This window comes from Oryza glaberrima, chromosome 3 (genome assembly GCF_000147395.1).
Source record: "Oryza glaberrima chromosome 3, OglaRS2, whole genome shotgun sequence".
NCBI classification, from domain to species: domain Eukaryota; kingdom Viridiplantae; phylum Streptophyta; class Magnoliopsida; order Poales; family Poaceae; genus Oryza; species Oryza glaberrima.
In genome coordinates, this window is record NC_068328.1 from 13191277 (window position 1) to 13211137 (window position 19861).

The 19861-nt window shown below is 40.8% G+C and overlaps 2 protein-coding genes across 3 annotated transcripts; one reads left to right on the top strand and one right to left on the bottom strand.

Moving 5' to 3' along the window:
* Positions 1 to 23: 23 nt before the first annotated feature.
* On the bottom strand, positions 24 to 7335 carry LOC127767552 (branched-chain-amino-acid aminotransferase-like protein 1). 2 transcript variants are annotated; one of them, XM_052292925.1, is made up of 19 exons: positions 7149 to 7335; positions 6860 to 6958; positions 6329 to 6400; positions 6160 to 6252; positions 5905 to 6042; positions 5550 to 5608; positions 5337 to 5439; positions 4183 to 4371; positions 3984 to 4084; positions 3850 to 3904; positions 3505 to 3591; positions 3333 to 3384; positions 2880 to 2965; positions 2707 to 2760; positions 2520 to 2603; positions 2319 to 2390; positions 1531 to 1611; positions 717 to 752; positions 24 to 391 (listed from the first exon to the last, which is right to left on the bottom strand). In XM_052292925.1, exons 1-19 carry the CDS (start codon positions 7248 to 7250, stop codon positions 263 to 265), a joined length of 1692 nt encoding a protein of 563 aa, XP_052148885.1. In that variant the 5' UTR covers positions 7251 to 7335; the 3' UTR covers positions 24 to 262. The 2 variants fall into 2 exon arrangements, with proteins under 2 accessions (XP_052148885.1, XP_052148886.1); XM_052292926.1 differs by lacking the exon at positions 7149 to 7335 and having other exon boundaries at positions 6329 to 6405.
* Positions 7336 to 17622: 10287 nt separating this feature from the next.
* LOC127765280 (probable galacturonosyltransferase-like 4) lies at positions 17623 to 19227 on the top strand. The gene has a single exon (XM_052290144.1). The coding sequence runs from the start codon at positions 17987 to 17989 to the stop codon at positions 19028 to 19030; it is 1044 nt and encodes a 347-aa protein (XP_052146104.1). The 5' UTR covers positions 17623 to 17986; the 3' UTR covers positions 19031 to 19227.
* The last annotated feature ends 634 nt before the right edge of the window (positions 19228 to 19861 follow it).

Consider the following 19861-nt stretch of genomic DNA (forward strand, 5'->3'; position numbering starts at 1 on the left):
GTCCTTTTAGAAAGGCCACCACAGTGCCAAACTGAGCTACTAGCATTGGACATGTTTATTGAATTCATAATCGTCCACAAATGAAATCTGCAATTTTGGCGAAAACCCCTACTGAGTCTAAGAAAAACAGAGTACATGCTTCATACACATTTTCCAATTGGCACGACAATTTAGTGATGCATCTTTTCACATTTATTTCTCTAACAATCAAGTTTGCTTTAAACTGGTTCCGGCAGGTAGACCAGGAAGGCATATACACCTGTTATTCATCGGCATTTCTGGGTATTGTTACTCCAGAACCTGCAGTTATGACTTTGTATGCATTCTGGATTTGTCTTGTGACCGGACCTATTTTCCCGTCACCAATTTCACGACCATCAATCATTACGACCTGTTGTAGAATAGATTATGTCAGCAACGAGCATATGTGCAGTACGTCAACACTGTTACAAGTTCGCAGTCTATTTATGCTTGACGTATCTAATAAAATACTAGCAAAATGGAAAACCCCGATTAATAGGGAACACAATTTTATGATAATAACTTAGGTGTAAAATGGCCACTTGACTAGAGTGACTAAATACTCTGGTTTAGAAAACAGAATACATGCAAGTAAACTAGATATTTATTATTAAATTCAACAAAACCATCAGATAACTGTGCTGTTAAATGGCTAAGGGAAAACATGAGCGCATAGTGCAAAAATGTAAACTCACCGGTGTGATTTCACCCATCGTTCCAGTAGTCCATACCTGCAGGTGAAAACCCCCATTATCAAAATTCAGATTTCAAGTAAATGTTATAGAACATCTCAACATGTCCATCTTATTATAGTAATTCATGAAAAGGTAGATAAGAACTATCTAGTTAAACATGAAAGATGTTAGCATATGCAAAGATGATTATTTTGATTTTTTTTTCAGAAAACAATGTAGGCTCAACTTGATAATCACAATTACTTCATTCAAGTAAGCAAAATAATACTCCTTCCGTTTCATATTATAAGTTGTTTGATTTTTTAAAGAAAAATTTAGCAACATTGAATATATTTTGATAATATGTTTATAGAAATAAAGTTTGACCAAGTTCATAGAAAAAATTAGCAACATCTAAAATATTAAATTAGTTTCATTAAATCTAACATTGAATATATTTTGATAATATGTTTGTTTCGTGTTGAAAATACTACTATATTTTTTCTATAAATTTGGTCAAACTTAAAGAAGTTTGACTAGGAAAAAAGTCAAACAACTTATAATATGAAACGGAGGGAGTATTGTCGATCATTTCGTTTACTCAGAGGATTACAGTACTACACGCTGTAACGGGGGTTCTATGGTCAAGCCAATTCAGACCTCTGCACATGGCATTTTCTCTACCCTTTTTACCCTAGAAAAGCAGGTTTCCTTAAAACCATAAACACTTCCTTTTTTTCTTGAAAAGGCAGGTTTCATTGTTCCTAACAAAGATTCACCATTGCATAGAGGGAAAAATCATATATGAACTTATGTCCATGAATAAGACTGGAACCTCGTCTGCAGCATGAAATTCTGATAAACTAATGCGACGTTCATGTAACACCAGGCTCTCTTTTACCACAAGATCCATGACCTGTTAATTTCATCCAACATGAAAAATATTAGCATCAGCAAATATGACTCTTCTGATTTTTCCAGAAAAGAAGTTTGTTCAACTTGATAATCACATAGTGCTTCATGCTAACTGAAACCACAAATTTCGTCTTCCTTGCACGTAAGTAGATACAACATATTTCTTGAAGTCATGATGCAGCAAGCCAGTAAAAAATATCTACATGATATAACTATAGGCTTAGGTAAACATATTGTGGTATTTGCAATTTTGCATTCATAGCAAACGAAAAGAAAAAAAAAAGGCACTATCAGTGCCAAACAAAGTAACTCGGTAGATCTCATGGTACAAAGCCACTATCAGATATTTTACATTTTCTCTTGAAGATAATTTATAAAATGCCCGTGATTCAAGAACCTCAAGATATATTATAAAAAGAGGGAATAACAGAAGTGGTTCCTCATATTCAATATTTATCGGGCCTCTTTGTCAGTAAAAACAAAAATTTCTCTGATTTTCACAATAATTTCCAGTACAAATATAGTTGTACAAGTCAAAATAGTGTATAAATGAAATGTGTATTGCAATAACGCTCCTTGAAAAAGTAGTGGCTGCAATTAGACAGAAAAGTTCTAATAAATTCTCTTCCATGTCATTCCAATGGAGGTATCCAATTTTTTAGATTGGCTCTGCTGATAGTTTTCCAACTGGAACCTGATTAGACTTACAGTTGCACGCGTAATGCCTGGAAGGCAGTACTCAGCATGAGGTGTCAACACAATGCCCTTCTTAACCATAAACTGCAATTAACACAGTGGCATTTTTAGAAAACAAAAGTTATGAATAAAATTGAGGTAAACTCTCTCCTTCAATAAAAAATATTGAGGCAAATTTGAGATATGTTAATGATAACAGCCATGTACACTTACAATGTTTGTTGCATTTGTTTCTGATACAAAACCATCTTTATCTAGCATGATGGCATCCTCAGCCTGTGCAAGGTTACCCTCTATCTGCATAAAAGCATTAGCAACTTAGTGCTATTACAATTAATAAAGGGCTCCATTTAAAAAAATGTATGTAAGGACAGCTATACAAATCTAAAGGATAAAGTACCTTCGCCAGAATATTGTTGATAAGATTGTTGTGATGTATCTTTGAATCTATGCTCTGAAAAGTCATAAGAGCAGCCAAAGTCAATGTTTATTCCCAAACAGGAAACTAAACAGGATGCTTTGTGAACTTTCAAATTAACATGGATCATGTATATGTTTCCAAATGGACCTTACATTCGGAGAATTACGCCGCGTGGTGGCAGTTACCAACTTTATTCCATGCGAGTTATCATAAACTGGTGGTTTCCACTCTGCAAGCACTGAAAGAACAGGTCTTATTAGAAATTAGCATTATTGCACCCACTTAGTTTTCCACAGAATTGCAAATCATATATAGTGGCATACATATATTTTTCACAATACAATTGGTCAATTTATTAATAGCATACCACCGCTAGGCACTCAAAAGTTGCTACTCTATATCATTGGTTATGTGGTTTTATACCAGCACTGGCCAGCCAACAGTAGCAACGCCAGATTTTCAGTATGAGTACCAAGCACTACAGGTGATTAAGCAGCTAAACCTTCACATTGTCCTACATAATGTCCTTATGCCACAAGGTGGAAAACTGAAAACAAATACTTGGCATTCTCATGCAAGCAAGATAGGACTAGGAGGATGAATACCTATCAAGGTGCATCCATAGAGGTTGAAAGCTGGACTCATTCCAGATGTCACCTGCAGTTTTTTGAAATTGAAGGTAGCGAATGAAGTGATCAAGCAGGATATGCAAAGATGTCGACAAATATATATACTTGAAAAGTGACACTACTGATGAATCTAGGTTCATCTTTTTACCTTCTTCCCACGGGTGAGTGTAAGCCTTATATGAGCATTATTGAACATTCCATTTGCATTGAGAGTCCTAAAGATGGCATCCTTAATCTGCATAGAAACATGCACATAAAGGAAGCTTGATTCAGGAGTAGTTCAAACTTCAACATTGGCCCACAGCAATAATCTTTTCATTGGACATACAACTGTTAATATTAGAAACCAAAATTTCAGAGACTATTACTACACAAGCTGAAACATCAATGCAAAAAAGGCACAACAGAACATCAAAGATTCTTAACAAAGATTAATTTGATATTTCTTGCAATGTAACGAACAGTATAGATGAGAGCAGTCAAGTCAAATTACCCAATCACGACTAGGCACATTGCTGAAGGCCATAGCTTTTGCAGAATCAAACAACCTAGATAAAAACATAAGGACAATCTTCTCATATAACACAAGCAGAAAAAAGAATGGAAATACAGAAATAGTTATTGCACCTATCCAAGTGTTCATCAAGTTTGAACACTTTCCCATCGTATATACGTAATCCTTCCCACACAGCATCCCCTCCTTGTACAACTGAATCAAATACTGAAACCTTTACAAGATAAATGATTAGAATAAAAAAAAAGGAACAACTGCTCAAGTGTGACCATTATAATACTGAGAGCATACCAAAAGTTATAAGTGATGTACCTTTGCACTATCACGGGGCAAAAGCTCATCTCCAACCCAAACAAGAATTTTTTTATTTTCAGGTACTGGAAGAGGAGGATCAGGTAATGTTGGTTGCGGGGATCCTATGGTTTTGCTTACATGGCGTTTCAGCACGTTGTAAAATGGCAAGCTTTGTTCAAGTAGATCATACAAAGCAAATGGAAAAGTCTGAAATCGAATAGAGAAAGTCAATGATAATTAAAAGCTGTACCAAATGTTACACCAAATCACGATGAAATGAATTGCATCTTGTTAGGAACGGAAACTTGTTTGACAGGGCTGCCACTCAATAAGGTTAAACTCTTTTACATCTCAATGGATATTTTGTTAGAATGCATATTTACTTAACAGATCAGCTCTTTTCAAATAAGGTGTTTCATATTTGATGGTTGACTCCTATATGAAGCAGCATGGGGTTCAATGGTACGCAAAAAAGTTCTTCTCGAATAAATGGAGTGTACAAATGCCAAAAAGTCCATGATCATGTGTAGGTATCATAATCTATTCAAGGACAAAACCAAGGAATCTATCTGGTGAACTTTTGAACAGCATTGGTGTTTTCTTTTCTTGCTTTCAGATTAGCCATATATGTATGTTTGTTTTCATGTTTGTGGTTTGTACCATTTTTGTAAGTTCAGCTTGGACCTTTCCAGCATCATCACACTGCTCTATTATTTATTCCAAAAGTTATTTCTTCAAACCAAATATCCCTATTGTTTGTATGTTCTCAAAAAGCTAACCTGCAAGAACCATAACATATTCAATACAATGGTGAAAAAAACTACTTGCAAAAAATGAGATGGGATGATCTAGAAATTCAGCAGAATGATCAGGCTATCCAAATGAAGATATGCGTACATAACTTCAAATAACTTTCATCTAAGGTATTATCCCCAACCATCTGGTTTCCTCGCTTTAGCTATAACACGTTTGTTTTACAATATCTAAGCACATTTTCTGCAAGCGACCCCTTCAACTCCCTGTTACATCGTCATGTTGCTTCAGAGGTCCTCTGTTCTCTATCTATACCAATGCAATACTTGTCTTGAAAAATAGATGATATGGATACTAACTTTGCAAAAACCACAAGAATAGATGCTGAAAATTGAAAGAAATGTATGATGCAAGCTTACCAAAGGATAACGGCGTGGCATAGAGAAACCAGTAGACTTGTGTACACTCCTATACCACCAGGGAGCCCAAATACCATCAAAGTCCTTGGGGCCAGCTTCCCATCTAAAAAGGAAGAACAGGCCTTTGAATCTTGATGTCCAACCATGCTTGTTCTAACGTGCATACTTAACAACAGAAAATTTTAGCGTGGTTACCATGTAGAATATACTTACTGGAGCATTTGTGGCTGATAAGGAATACCTAGATCCTCACATAGTCCACTCAAGACAGCCTGCATGTGAAGTAAAAACAAAGCAATTTGCGAATGCAATACAGGAATTGAGATAATTTTTATTATTTTTCAATCTAATATGAAAAATCATTTCAGGCCCCCATGATTTCAAAAAAATGAAGATAATATGAACTTCATTTTTTTATTAGTGTAGTATAACCTAGACTAATTGCTTGAGGACTGCAATGCCATGCCCTTCAAAGCAGCCCACTACAAAATAATGGCATGCCACACACTATATTAAGTAGATAGTGTCCACAGTAATAACATCATTGAATATCCAAGAATAGATATACCTCAGGATCCCGTTGTAGATCGTCTGCATCTATCACAGGCGGAGGGCTCCCAAGCTCACACAATTCACTGTATATCGAGACAAGTTCCGCTATGCCGAGCTCAAAGAATGATGGTGGGACGACTTTATCAAATGATGGCTGAGGTATGTTGAATGCTATTAGCAGGAGGAAATATATACACAATACAGTATGCAAAGCAAAAATGAGTAAAAATGTATGTGTCTATGTGATACTGAAAACAAAAGGCAGTAATACCAGGATATTTAGAGGGTTGCGTATCAATATGAAATGTTTTCCCTTTTTCATCAGGTCACTTGACAGGTTAGGGAGGCGCTGCTTTGCAATGTGCTACAAACAAAAGATTGAGGGATTAAGGGATCATTTATAAATCTGTGAGCAACATCTTAGAAAATAAAAAATCTACCTTGCAGTAACGATATTTTCTCTTCCCTGGCCCAAAAATGACTTCACTGATAACTTTGTTACCATCAGGATCCTGCACTGGAAGTATTCCTAGTGATTCTATTATATAGAAGGCTCCATGCTCCATGCATATTGCTAGTATAGAAATTTATGGTAACTTAGCAGAGCTAGTTTTAAAAAGCACACACAAGGATGGTGCACAGTATTATTTTCGATATTGAAATGGAAATGATCTAATTAAGACATTGAGAACATTTGGACAGAAAGGTCCAATAGTCAGGGAAGTGCTAGAAGCAACCAAAAAAAAAAGGTAATTCACGAAGCAGGATGTCAAAACCATCTCCCCATCCTTTCAAGTTTCAATCATGTCAGAAGAGCATGATTACAGCTGATTTGGTTCAGTTCCAAACGACCGCTACTTCAAATAAACATCCATTACTAAATGCCGCAAAGATCACGCAACAAAAATTTCCTTCTCCAGTAGCAACGGTAGTAGTGTGATTAAATAATCAAACCATTTGTCAAGGTTTACCATGTTAGACAGAAGCTCCTCGCGATACGGCCTGTCGACGCCGGTGACGCGCAGGAAATTAGCGTAGAGCGGCTCGTCGAGCACCTCCATGTCATCCCTCTATCCCAAACACAAGAATTTAAAAAAAAATCATCAGAAAGCGAAACGGGGGAAGCGAGCCGGCCGTGCAGGTAATGCAGCTGGTTGCGGCGGTGGCCCCCGGTTCGCCGACTCGCCGCCGGCCCAGGGGGATCCCCCGTGCGCAGCGGGGTGGGCGAGGCCGAGGCGAGGCGAAGGAGGAGGCGCGGACCTGGGCGAAGGAGTACATGAGGCTGGTGCTGAGGGAGCGCGGCGCCGACCACGCGTGGATCACCACCGGCTCCGGCTCCGGCTCCGGCGGCGGCGGCGGCATCGGTCTCCTCCGCAGCGCTCTCTCTCTCTCTCTCTCTCTCTGCTCTGTGCTCGGGAGGGGGGAAAGAGTGGCGTCAATGGTGATTGGTGAAACCCTTACTCGCTGATTTGATGGGATTCCTCTTAGATTAGCATTAGCATTAGAGCAGGTACAGTAACATACTATTAGCCAGCTATAAATATATTTTTAATGAGATAAAAGATAAGAGAAAAGAGCAGCGGCCTACCGATATATAGACAGCTACAGCACGGACTCTAAGACGTAATATGTATATGACAGGTGAAACCATATATTAATAGTATAGTAAGTAATTATTGTATGAATTAGCTATTACATTGACTATAGATAAATTAGAGCCGGTAGTTGCGTTCAAAGGATATTCATAGAAATTATAGAGGATTTTATTCCTATAGGAAATTTTCCTACAAAGTCTTTTAAATCAAAGGAATGAATCCTATGAAATCCTATGAAATTTCTATGGAATGTCTTTCCCATACAGGTTTTGGAGGAAATTTAACAAGAGGTAGAACCTCATGGAAAAAATCCTTTGAGTCTTTATCTCTCCTCAAATTCCTGTGTTTTTCCTGTGGTCCAATCAAACGGTCATTTCTACGTTTTCTCTGTGTTCTGCAATCCTCTGTTTTACACTTACATTCATATCAAAATACTATGTTTTTCTTATTCCTCCGTTTTTTCATTCCTGTGATTCAAAGGGCCCTAAACTTGCTCTTAACAAGACAAGGTTGGACAGTGGAAGTGGCATACTGTGGTGGTTGATAGTGGCAGCGGGTGGTCCGGTCCGGTCCGGCCATGTTGGATGGGTCCACCGCTTTTAACCGTTACGCACCGGACAAAGGAGCTGACGTGGCCCTTCATTCGGGCGCTGCCAATGTGCCACAACAGAAAATAGTTCTGCATGGTTTTTTTTTTAACGGGAATGGAAGCCATCTCATCTGCCACTGCGACCTTCCTGGCTAGTGCATGTCTTGTCACGACTCATATCAACTACACTATGGGCCTGTTTACATTGATAAAAAAAAAACCTTATCAAAATTTGTCATTGCCAAAAATTTGGCAACTTACCAAAATTTTAGCAGAATTTTTTATATAGTTACCAAAATTTGGCAACAAACTAAATGTAGCCACTTTTTTGGTAACTTTACCAAAATTTAGTAAGGTTGAAAATAGCATCAAAGTGAACAGGCCTTATATGTCTCAAAATAAACATCCTGGAGTAAAATGTGATAATTTTAGTTCAACAAATTTAGACAAGGCTTTCTTCAAATTTATTGTACTAGAAAATATCTCATCATATCTTAGATTTATTTATTTTTGAATGAATGTAGTAGACTCCTATATTGCAATGTTCTCTCTTGTATTGTCTAGTTTACCTGCTAACTGGTGGGTATTATCATGTTACAATCGTTATCGTCACTGTGTGCGCATCAAAGCGTCTATACCTACAAAGCATAGGCAGCAAGCGGTGAGACATGTCAATTAAGTGGGAGAATTTGTGCTCAATCAGGCCTTGACAATTTGAATTCTAGCTAACAATTTAGAGGGGTAAGTAACAATAAGATACATCATCCAGGGGTCAACTTGACCTTATCCTCTCTCTGTTAGTGAGCGAAGAAAAGAGCGACTCATCTTTTCCTCCACTGGATCCCCTTTCCTCTCCGTCTTCGGTGGCCGCTAGTCGCCGACGAGGGACGATGGAGAGTTAGGGGAGCCGTCAGGTTTATCCCGTAGTCAGGTTCATCCTATTGTATATCGAGTTTATCTTAGTATCAGGTCCACTTCTTCCCCTTTCCTATATAGCTCGATGGAGATGCTAACACCCGTCTTTTTCATCCTGGCTACCTCCTTCCATGACCGACTTGAGCTCTAAATTCATAGATTGCTTTGCCTTGTGCCATCTAGAAGGCTGGTACGGGGTTCTTCATTGGTGTTTGAGTCAACAAGTGTAGCATATTTGCCCAACGGTGAGAGGTCTTCTTCCTCCACAATGACAAGGTGTTGTTGGCCGTTTAAATCATCTCCCTCCAGTTTGCTGCTACCAATTTGATGCCCTTTCTTGTCTCTGATATACCTTTTTTAAGGTTAGACTGAATCTTCTGTTATTCATCGGGTTCGCTTCAACCTTCACTTGTGAGAGGCCCATGTTGGGTTTGTGGCTTGATGGGAAGTATCTTCAGCAGTCAACCTCGTCCTCATAGTCGTCACCATCAGCTTTGTCGTCTTGGTCATTGGATTAGAAGAAGAAGTGAAGGAGGGACTCTGCTTTTTTCTTTGAGTCCTTAATTATTTGCTTATTTTCAGAACCCTGTCACTACTACGAGAAAGATTTTCGCGTGCGGTCAAAACCGGTTTCATGTGCGGGTAGGTGGCCCGCACGCACCCAGGTGTCTGCAAAAATCGTGATTTTTTGCTTCGCGTGCGGGTGTTTATGACATCCGCATGGAAAAACAAAAATCTGAAAAAAAATTCAAAAAAAATAAAAACCCTAGAATCGGTGGCAGCTGCCACCGCTCCCGGCCGCCGCCTCCTCCTCCTCCTCCTCCTCGTCGTTGGCCAAGGACGTCGCTCCCGTACTCCTCATCGTCGTCGGCCGAGGATGCTGCTCCCTCCCTCGTCATCGTCGGCAGCGACCTCCGTGCTGCCCGCGCCACCGGATCCGCGCTCCCCTCCGATCGCACCGGCGCCGACGTCCCTCCCCTCCGTCGGATCTGGGGAGGGAAGGAAGGGGAGGAGAGGGGAGCTGGATCCCGCGCGGGGGAAAGGCGGCTAGCCGCCGGATCCATGCGGGGACGGCCGCCGCCGCTAGATCCGTGCGGGGGTTGGCCAATGCCCGCCGGATCCCGCACCTCCACCGTCGCCGCGTGGAGGAGGCCGTCGCACGCCGTTGCCTACGCCCATCGCTGCCGCTGTCGCCGCGTGCCACTGTCGGGAGGAGAGGAGTGGCTGCGCGGAGAGAGAGGAGTGAGGAGAAAGAGAGAGAGAGGAGAGGAGAGGAGAGAAATAAGGGAAAATTTAAAGTGGGTAAGATGAAAAGAGGGAGTGGGTATTTTTGCGTGCGGCCCTCTTAATAGGTCCACACGTGAAAATATGCTCATTTTCGTGTGTTTTAAGAGGACCGCACGGAAAATTTTTCCGTGCTGTCCATTTATTTTCCGTGCGGTCCTCTTAAATAGACCGCATACGAAAATGGGACTATTTTTCCAGACGTGACCAATTATGGTCTGCCTATAATCTAAGTGGGTTCTTGTACAGGAAAATTATTTTTTAGTAGTGTGTGTTACTTGTTTATCTTTGAGGGGTCTTTATGTAAATCATACTGCATGTGTATATGTCTGTCCTACCATAGGCAACCTAATCTCTCTTTATTTGAAAGATGTGGTGTCCACTCATGTATGTTGTATGTAAACCTCTTATATTGAATAAATGCATGAGTTTTTTTTTGAAAAAAAAATGCTAACACTTAATCCAGCGAACGAGCAGTGAAAAAAAAGTAAAAATGGTTTTGAAGCAACTTATATCATCAGATCATGTGCTGAAAGTTTAGCATATATTTGTGAATTTGGACACATTTATTAAACATATGCATGGGTAATGGGTTTATGTATGGATCTAATCAAAACCCAAAAGAGTAAAGTGCGGCGTCAGTCTCTAAATATGTTCTTATTTGGTCTCTAAACTCTCAAGTTGTATTTTCGGGTCTCGGAATTTATTAAAGTATGATATTCTTGTCCTAAATTATTATAACATTTTTGGATCCTACGTGATGTTGACGTGGCATGTCCCACGGGTGTTAACTCTTTCTTTTCTCCATTTTTCTTCTTTTCTTGCTTTCTTGTTCGTATGGCAAAAAAAAAAAGGAAAAGAAAAGAAAGAATAAAATCCGCGATCGGAATATTTATACATGGCATGTCAAGTTACTCCTACATGGGATTCCAGAGGTGTCGTGACAATTTGAGATCGAATAACATACTTTAACCAGTTCAATTATTCGAAAATAAAATTTTTAAGAGTTCAGAAACCTAATTGACACAAACGAGTAAATTTAGACAAGGGACGTGCACTTTACTGAAACGAAAAATATCCTAGAGCAGGTACAATAGCAGACTATTAGCCAGCTATAAACATATTTTAATGAGATAAACGATGAGAGAGAAGAACATCGGGCTACAGATATGTAGCAGCTGCAGCACGGACTTCAAGATACACTGTGTGTATGATACGTGGGACCATATATTAATAGTATAATAAGCAATTATTATATGAATTGGCTATTAGATTGGTTATAGATAATTGGAGTTAGTAGTAGACTTGCTCTTATAACGTGAAACACATGAAGATATCGGCTTTAGTTAGTCTTGAGACAGTCCTGCAGTCGCACGCTAACAAACTATAAACTGGCGTACATCCCTTGGTGATGCCTCTAATTAAGCACGCCGCACAAACCGGCCATAGGTAGATATATAGAGCTAATTAAGATAACAGATTACCTTGCGTATTTCCCATACGTATCATATCAGGTCACATATATATACTTATAATTTCTTGTAGGAGAAGCATTTGGTTGATCAGTAATTATAACCTCCGCCATCGAAGACAGAGGTAATTAATATCGTCTTGTTCCTCCGGATTAAGCGCGCAACGTACCTGCAGCTACGCTAGCAAAGCGATCGAGATCGATATGGAGGACAGCATGCAACAAGTGACGACGGCCGCCGCCGCCGCCGCCGCCGCCACCGCCACCGCCACCGCCGGCGGCGAGTGCGACTGCGGCGGCGGCGGCGGGGTTGGCTGCCTGCTGAGCGGCATCGCGTGTTGCTGCGCCGCCGCGGCCTTCTACTTCGTGTCCGTCTCGCCCTGACTCGATTAATCGAATTATTAATTAATACTACTTATTGTTGTTTCTCGTCCTTAATTCTCTTTGCCTAATGGTGGCTAATGGTGACTAATGGATGCAGGGGCGCGACCGAGCTGCGTATGGCGCGCAGGTTCACCCGCATCTCCGACCTGTGTAAGTATAACCTTATTACTCTCTTTGGTTTATTTTCATAGATAATGCGGTTGATTTTTAAACACATATTTAATCTATAGTTATGATTTATTTTATTATGATTTCATTTATCACTAATGACATTTTAAACTTAATTTATATTTTGTATATTTAATTTATATATAAAATTTTTAAATAATATGCATAATCAGATGTGTATTCAAAAGTTAACCACTTAACCAAAATGAATACTTATAATTAATATATATATATAATATTTATTTAATTACTATGCTATTAAAGTAAAAAAGAGATAGCCACTCATCCAAGCATGTCTGGAATATTTTTCTATTTACATAAATATTTTCTCTAGAAAAGACGAATAGTCAAATAAACTTTAAAACATGAATTGTATCGTATATTAAAAATGGATGTACTAATTAATTTGCGGAAATCGCTTTTGATTTGCTCGTTTGATGCATTGCACGCTAATATCTTAACTGACCAAAAATCTCCTAAAGAAACGTGTATGCCTTTTGACAACTGCGGCCCTGGACTCAGAAGGAGCCTTGGCACTAGTAACCCTACGTGGACAAGTTGGATCAGAGACACCAATCGTCGCTAGCCAAAGCGGTTGTTAGGCTGTGATAGCTGAGCAATAAGTAATTAACTACTAATATCATATTTGTAAAATAGTACTAGAATAAATATTTCACCAGCTATAACACTGCTAAAAAAACCAATATTGCTAACAGCTAGTTCAAAAGTAACATCACTGACAAGCAATATACCAGTTTTTGAGCTGGCAGTACCCAGTACTTTTGTCAATTCAAGTGGTGAACCACCGGTTGTTCACATAAATCAACCAATTCATCTCATCAACCGTCAATGACAAACCTTAGAGGGAAAATGTTACACACTCCAAACAACAGTCTGAGCAATTACAAGACAATGTCCTTTAAGTATTTTCTTGGTTACTAATTAACACGGTAATATCATATCTTTCATAGGTACGACAACATTATAAGACAAAACATGTAACGAAGTCAGCAAGCAAAGACAGAGATCAACGAGAAGGATGGTGAGGAATTCTTGATGTTAAGGAGGACAAAGGCAACGGACGGCGATGAATACTTGGTCGTAAAGAGGACAAGGGTAAAGATTGGCACCGAACATAGACCGACCAAAGAGGGTGAGGGACATAGATGTTGAACAGTGGGTTCATGGCACCAATGTGGTTTCTTTTACCAAAAACGAGGTTCCTTGGTACTTGGTAATTCACCACTACTACTACATATTTTACTGCATGCTCTATATAACTTATAACAACCAAAATCTTAAATTTAAATACGAGTTGATTTTGATGTTTTTAATTTTTTTGTAATTTACTTTTTAGCATTGGCTTTAAGTAACTAAGAACACATATATAAAAAATTTAACCGCAATTACTTTTGTTCAGTTACAAGTGTTACGGCTTAAAATCAGTTGTAGACGGAACAATCACATTGAATTTACCCTATATGCTGTAGCTGTGGTTTATGCCTTACTTTTTTTATTGTCTGCTCAAACTTACATTCTATTCTTTCCATTTCAATATAAGTACAATATAATACGGATATATATCTTAGTACTATAAATTTAGACCGTTATTAGGATATGCCACTTCTGTATTAAGTTGCACTTATATTGAGATGGAGGAGTAGTTAATTACTCCCTCCGGGTTGATAATACTTGTCGTTTTGGACAAGGACACGGTCTCCCAAAAGTAACTTTGACAACTATTTTCTATTATAATATATATGAAAATATCAACAAATATATGGTTTTATTGAAGTACATTTTAAGGCGAATCTACACATATGGTTTTTATATTTTTAAGATAAATATTTTAGAAATTATTTGCAGTCAAAGATTTTAAAGTTTGATTTTACCCTTGTCCAAAACGACTAATATTATCAGCCCAGAGGGAGTAGAATATGTAGCATCATGTTCTACATGTATAAAACTGTCATAAGGTAAATTAATTTTCAGGCATTCTGTTACACCATATCTAACTCTTTTACTAGGAAGATGCTACCGGGCGTTTGCATGTTGTTGAAGCACATAGGCAACTGGTTTTACTCTGAATCGTGAGAGCAGCGTCTTTGAGGAGAACAAACAATTATGCAGTAGGTGCCAAGTCTGTGGACAAGAAGGTTCAGTAAAGGTTAACTACTAAACATTAACTATTCCCTCCGTTCCAAAAAAAAAAAACCAAACAAGAAGTAGATGTGACACATTTTCAGATTCGTTGTACTAGGATGGATCATATCTCCTCCTAGGTTGTTTTTTTTACGGAGGGAGTACTTCTGCTCACACTTGGATCGATCAAAATTTAATATTTTTTGTCAAAAAAGAGAGAAATAATTTATCTTCATGATGATGAGTTCTTGATTCTACAGGTAGTTGGATTGGAGCGAACTGAGCGGGTTCTTCCAACCGGCACAACATTTACTGTTGTTGGTGAGGTAATCCGTCAATTTTCGTTCATCAGTTGGAGCGAAATTTGTTGACAGATCTTGTGAAATTTCTGTTTGCTACTCCCATCCGTCCCAAAATAAGTGTAGTTTTATACTATTCATTATTTAAAAAATTTTATGATTAATATTTGCATTGTTAATACATGACAAAACATGACTAGTACTTTTTGTGTGACTATTTTTTTAAAAAAAAATTTCGTAAATTTTTTAAATAAGATGGACGGTTAAACATTGGATATGCATTCTCACTACTACTGTTATTTTATAGGACAGAGGTAGTAATAACCATATATTGTTGTGATTAAATAATGGACCTTAATTAATGCATTCTTTTCGATCGGACAGGCTTACAAAGATCGCGGAACAGTTCTGATTAAACGGCCAAGAGAACTTGGACGGTTTTACGTTTAACGGAGAGGCATCGATCAGATTATCTCAGACCTTAAGGAGGCTTCCACGTAATTAATCGATCGAGACGCTGCATGATATACTATGAGCTCTTCTTCTGTTGAAATTTATTGATTATATTTATATCGCGTGCTTAATTAATTTGCTGCTCAACTGCAGGGGTAAAGACGCAACGGCAGCGATTTTTGCATTCTGCGGCGGTGTTCTTCTTGCGTTCCATGCACTGCTGTAACTAATGGTCGATCGAGATCGCAGATGATGATCATGACCAGCTAGCTGGGAAGGAATTAAGTAGCGGCAGAAAAGGCACCAGAAAATGGAATTGTTATTTCAAGGATGTCTTCTCATAGCTATTAATTATTTATTTACTCTTCTTGAACAAAAATCAATCAAATTGCATGAATTCACTATATATTAGCAAGATGTCCGTGCGTTGCAATGGTGTCTAGGACTATAGAAGTTACATGTCCTAAGCCCATTTCTTAAATTGAGGCTTATAATAACTTGAATTAGTAAAGCACACACGTACATTCCCTATGATTCGGACCAAACTGAAATATTGTTCCTATCAGTTGTCCATAAAGGTCGGTTTTTTTTGACAAACAGAAACATAGAACGAACAGGATTTGCAGAAATTCTTCTTTCAGATATATGAACAGAAGATACTAAAATGAGCAGAGATTGGATAATTGAGAATCACTCTTACACCAATATCTTTTTTAATTCTCGAATTGCTCTTACACCAATATCTTTTCGAAAATGCTGGGGATCGGACGCCCCTTCCCGTGCCTCCCGAGCCTCCGCACCGTCCCCACCACATGCGCTGTTACAATAAATTACCTACATATTATGGAAAAGCTCAGGGAATTCGTTTTAATTTTTGTTCCACCAACAAAATTTCAGTAAGTGTACTCGTGATGTTTCACTATGTATAGATCAAATGTTGTAGTGAATTGAAACATCATTTCGCTATTTGCTGAAACATTGTTTTTATATATGGTGAAACAACACCCGATTTTTGGAAACTGTTTATTTCATACGTTGTAACAAAATGTTCCATGATGTGTTTCAGTTTTTTAAATGATTGAAACATTTTTTATCTACTTAGTTAAACAATTCCGATCTACTTGGTGAAATAGCGCCTAATTTTTATTGCAAAAATCAGACGTCCGATTTAAAGGCGCCCCGGTATCTTTTTTAAGATTCTCTTTTGCGTTATGTTAATCTCCTCCACGTTTGGAGGCCACACCAGTGTGCAAACAATGAAGGGAAAGGAATTGAAGAAACGTATGCTACAAGATCGTGAAGGTACGTACATGTTTGTCCAAATGTTTAAGTATGAATTTAGTTTTAACTCGTTTCAATAATACTTATGTTAATCTGGTAGTGGTTAGTAACAAAGTTAGCAAATTGTTTTCAACTATATTAAACACAAGACGATACTGGTTATTCCAGCTATGTTCATTCATTGTTGTTAGGAGCAAGAAACAAATTCGACATCTGATATCTGATCGACGGCCATGGTTAGTTGATGGCACAGTTTTCTGCTCCCCTATCTGTTTTCGTAGTACTGTTGATACGTCGCTGTTCGTTTGTTAGTTCTTCGTTGTCTTCCTGTCCAAAGTAATTTGGAAATGGTAGGAACATCTGTGTATATATAAGAATTAAATTAGACTAGATCAACTGTTCATGATTCATACTAAACCTTTTTGTGATGTATGACAATGCAACTGAATTTGCCACGCAAGCAAGCTCAACGCTGGCGCTCTGTGGCTGCAGGCATCCAGGTGGAGCCCCTCCCGTAGCGAAGCCGCCTCATATTAAAGACGCAGAGCACAAACCTACAAAAAAAAAAGATCGAATCATTGAAGAAGTCTCTCTAAAGTGTAAAACGCAACTAATCTTCGTCCTCTTCCCAGACAGCCTTGTTGTTGAATAGAGCAATTTGGCATTGCATAGCCATCAATTTACATTATCTTAAATCTCATATGGAATAAAATATTTTTTCCGAATTACCTCATCCGGTTTAATATATGACGTTTAGACATGCGTTTCATCATTCATGTAAACTAATTATTTTTTATTACAAGTATGTAAAAAAAAGTCATGCCTAAAGCACTTATAATAATAGAACAAACCAAAAAAAAAAGTGATAACTATATTTTTTTAAATAAAACAAGTAAACAAATATACATTAAAAGTCAATAGCGTTAGACATTAAAAACCGGCGGAACCATATAGCAATTATACCGATTTATATGAAATTCTTGTATTCCGTATTTTTTGCGGGATAACTTATAACACACTTGTAACACAAGTATAGCTTCCATGAAAAAGAAAAAAAACACAAGCAGCTAACAAAAAAAAATGGAGGAAATTGGTGAACCAAGAATGGGCAGGGCAGCCATGCACCTGTTTTTTGTTGTTGTCGTCGTCGTCTTCTCCTACCTTCCCTCCCGTCCCTCCACCGCGCATGCACGTACGTACCCGCCATTGCTGCTGCCAACCCTATTCCTCTCTCTTCCACCGCTCCGCCTTCCTTTGATCCTTTCCCCACCATCTCCAATGGTGGCCCCCCTCGTCGCCTAGAGCACCGACCCCCACGTTGCCCAAGGACCAGGGTGGCCACCTCTCCTCCCCCCGCCGCGGTCCCCCCTCGCCGCCGGCTCGCCGGCGACGAAGACGTCGTCGTGCCCCCACCACCACCACCACCACTCGGCCACCCACCGGTCCTTGTCCAATTCGCTCTCTCCACCCCCGCCCGCCGCGCGGTCGTCGTAGCAACGGCCGCGGGCACCGCCACCATGGCGCGCTGCGGGAGCGCCATCGCCGCCGTCGCGGCGCTGCTCGTCCTGTTCGGCGGGCACGCGGCCGCGCGCATCCGGGTGGAGCACTCCGGGATGGTGATCCGGCGGCCGTCGTCGTCCATCCCGAGCTTCCGGGAGGCCCCCGCGTTCCGCAACGGCGAGGAGTGCGGCGGCGGGGGGAGGGTGGACGTGGCCATGACGTTGGACGCCAACTACCTCCGGGGCACCATGGCCGGCGTGCTGTCCATCCTGCAGCACACGGCGTGCCCGGAGAGCGTGTCGTTCCACTTCCTCGCGGCCGGGATGGACGCCGACCTCGCGGCGGCGGTGCGCGCCACGTTCCCGTACCTGGACCTCCGCGTGTACCGCTTCGACCCGTCCCGCGTCCGCGGCCGCATCTCCCGCTCCATCCGCCACGCGCTCGACCAGCCGCTCAACTACGCGCGCATCTACCTCGCCGACACGCTCCCGCCCGACGTGCGCCGCGTCATCTACCTCGACTCCGACGTGGTGGTCGTCGACGACATCCGCGCGCTGGCGTCCGTCGACCTCGGCGGCCACGTCGTCGGCGCGCCCGAGTACTGCCACGCCAACTTCACCAACTACTTCACCGACGCGTTCTGGTCGGACCCGGCGCTCAACGGCACGTTCGCCGGCCGCCGCCCGTGCTACTTCAACACCGGCGTCATGGTCATGGACGTCGGCAAGTGGCGCGCCGGCGGCTACACCCGCCGCGTCGAGCGGTGGATGGAGGTGCAGAAGCAGACGCGGATCTACCACCTCGGCTCGCTGCCGCCGTTCCTCCTCGTGCTCGCCGGTGACATCCAGGCCGTCGACCACCGCTGGAACCAGCACGGCCTCGGCGGCGACAACGTCAAGGGGCGGTGCCGTGGCCTCCACCCGGGGCCCATCAGCCTCCTCCATTGGAGCGGCAAGGGGAAGCCATGGATCCGGCTCGACGCGCGGCGCCCGTGCGCCGTCGACTACCTCTGGGCGCCGTACGACCTCTTCCGGCCATCGTCGCCGGTGCTCGAGGAGTGAGCAGCAGCAGCATCGAGCCATGCACAAGCTAAACTGATCAATCTCCTACTTTGTTCTTGCAGAAGCTTAAAAGATTTTTTTTTTTTTAAAAAGAAAGAAGTTGGCAAGAACATGATGAAGAAATTGATTTTTCTTCAAAGGAAAAAGAGAAGAAATTAATGTGCAATCAGCAATGGGTGCTATGATCTGTGCTGCTAGCTGCTGTTTTGGGGGGTCTCGATTGGGAAATTAAGCAAAAATCGATGAGGATATGAACGTGCGAATTGCTTCATGATCTCTTTGGTTTATCTTGTATAGGACACAATGTTGTAATTAATTTTGTGAGGATTAGTGTGAATACTGGGAGCTAGGTGGGGGAAGGAACCGACTTACACTGACAAATGTATGTACTATACTAATTGTACTATACTATGGTAACTCAGATTTGTTAATGCAAATTGCAAACACAGAATACACAAAATGAGTAATTGAGCTGAATATAGTTACCGGTGAATTTAGACTATGCAAATTTTGCTACAGGACATCGCGACTTTATGGTTTTAACTGTAGGACACCGCACAAAGTGAGTTTTGGGGGAAAGCACTCTGAAAATTAGCTTGTGGACCGCACGCATTAGAATATTCATTTTGGCTAGATAGGAGAGAGAAATTGTGTGAAAGTACTAAAATACCCCTGAGCCCACATGTCAGCTCTTTCATCTCTCTATTTGTATCTCTCGCACTAAAGGGTGCCCGTAGTGCAGTGTGGCATCCCTCCTCCTCCCGACGCGACTCCTGGCGAGAGATCGCTCCTGCGGCCGCCTCGAGGGAGTGAGCTAGACAGGGGTCCCGA

Bases quoted from the DNA above. Each gene is read 5' to 3' on its own strand.
- LOC127765280 (XM_052290144.1), top strand. From the start codon at position 17,987: ATGGCGCGCTGCGGGAGCGCCATCGCCGCCGTCGCGGCGCTGCTCGTC.
- LOC127767552 (XM_052292925.1), bottom strand. From the start codon at position 7,250: ATGCCGCCGCCGCCGCCGGAGCCGGAGCCGGAGCCGGTGGTGATCCAC. The intron at 6,401-6,859 runs GTAAACCTTGAC...CTTCCAGTGCAG, and splicing joins AGGAGCTTCTGTCTAACATG to GATCCTGATGGTAACAAAGT. The intron at 2,391-2,519 runs GTAAGTGTACAT...TGTTAATTGCAG, and splicing joins AAACAAATGCAACAAACATT to TTTATGGTTAAGAAGGGCAT.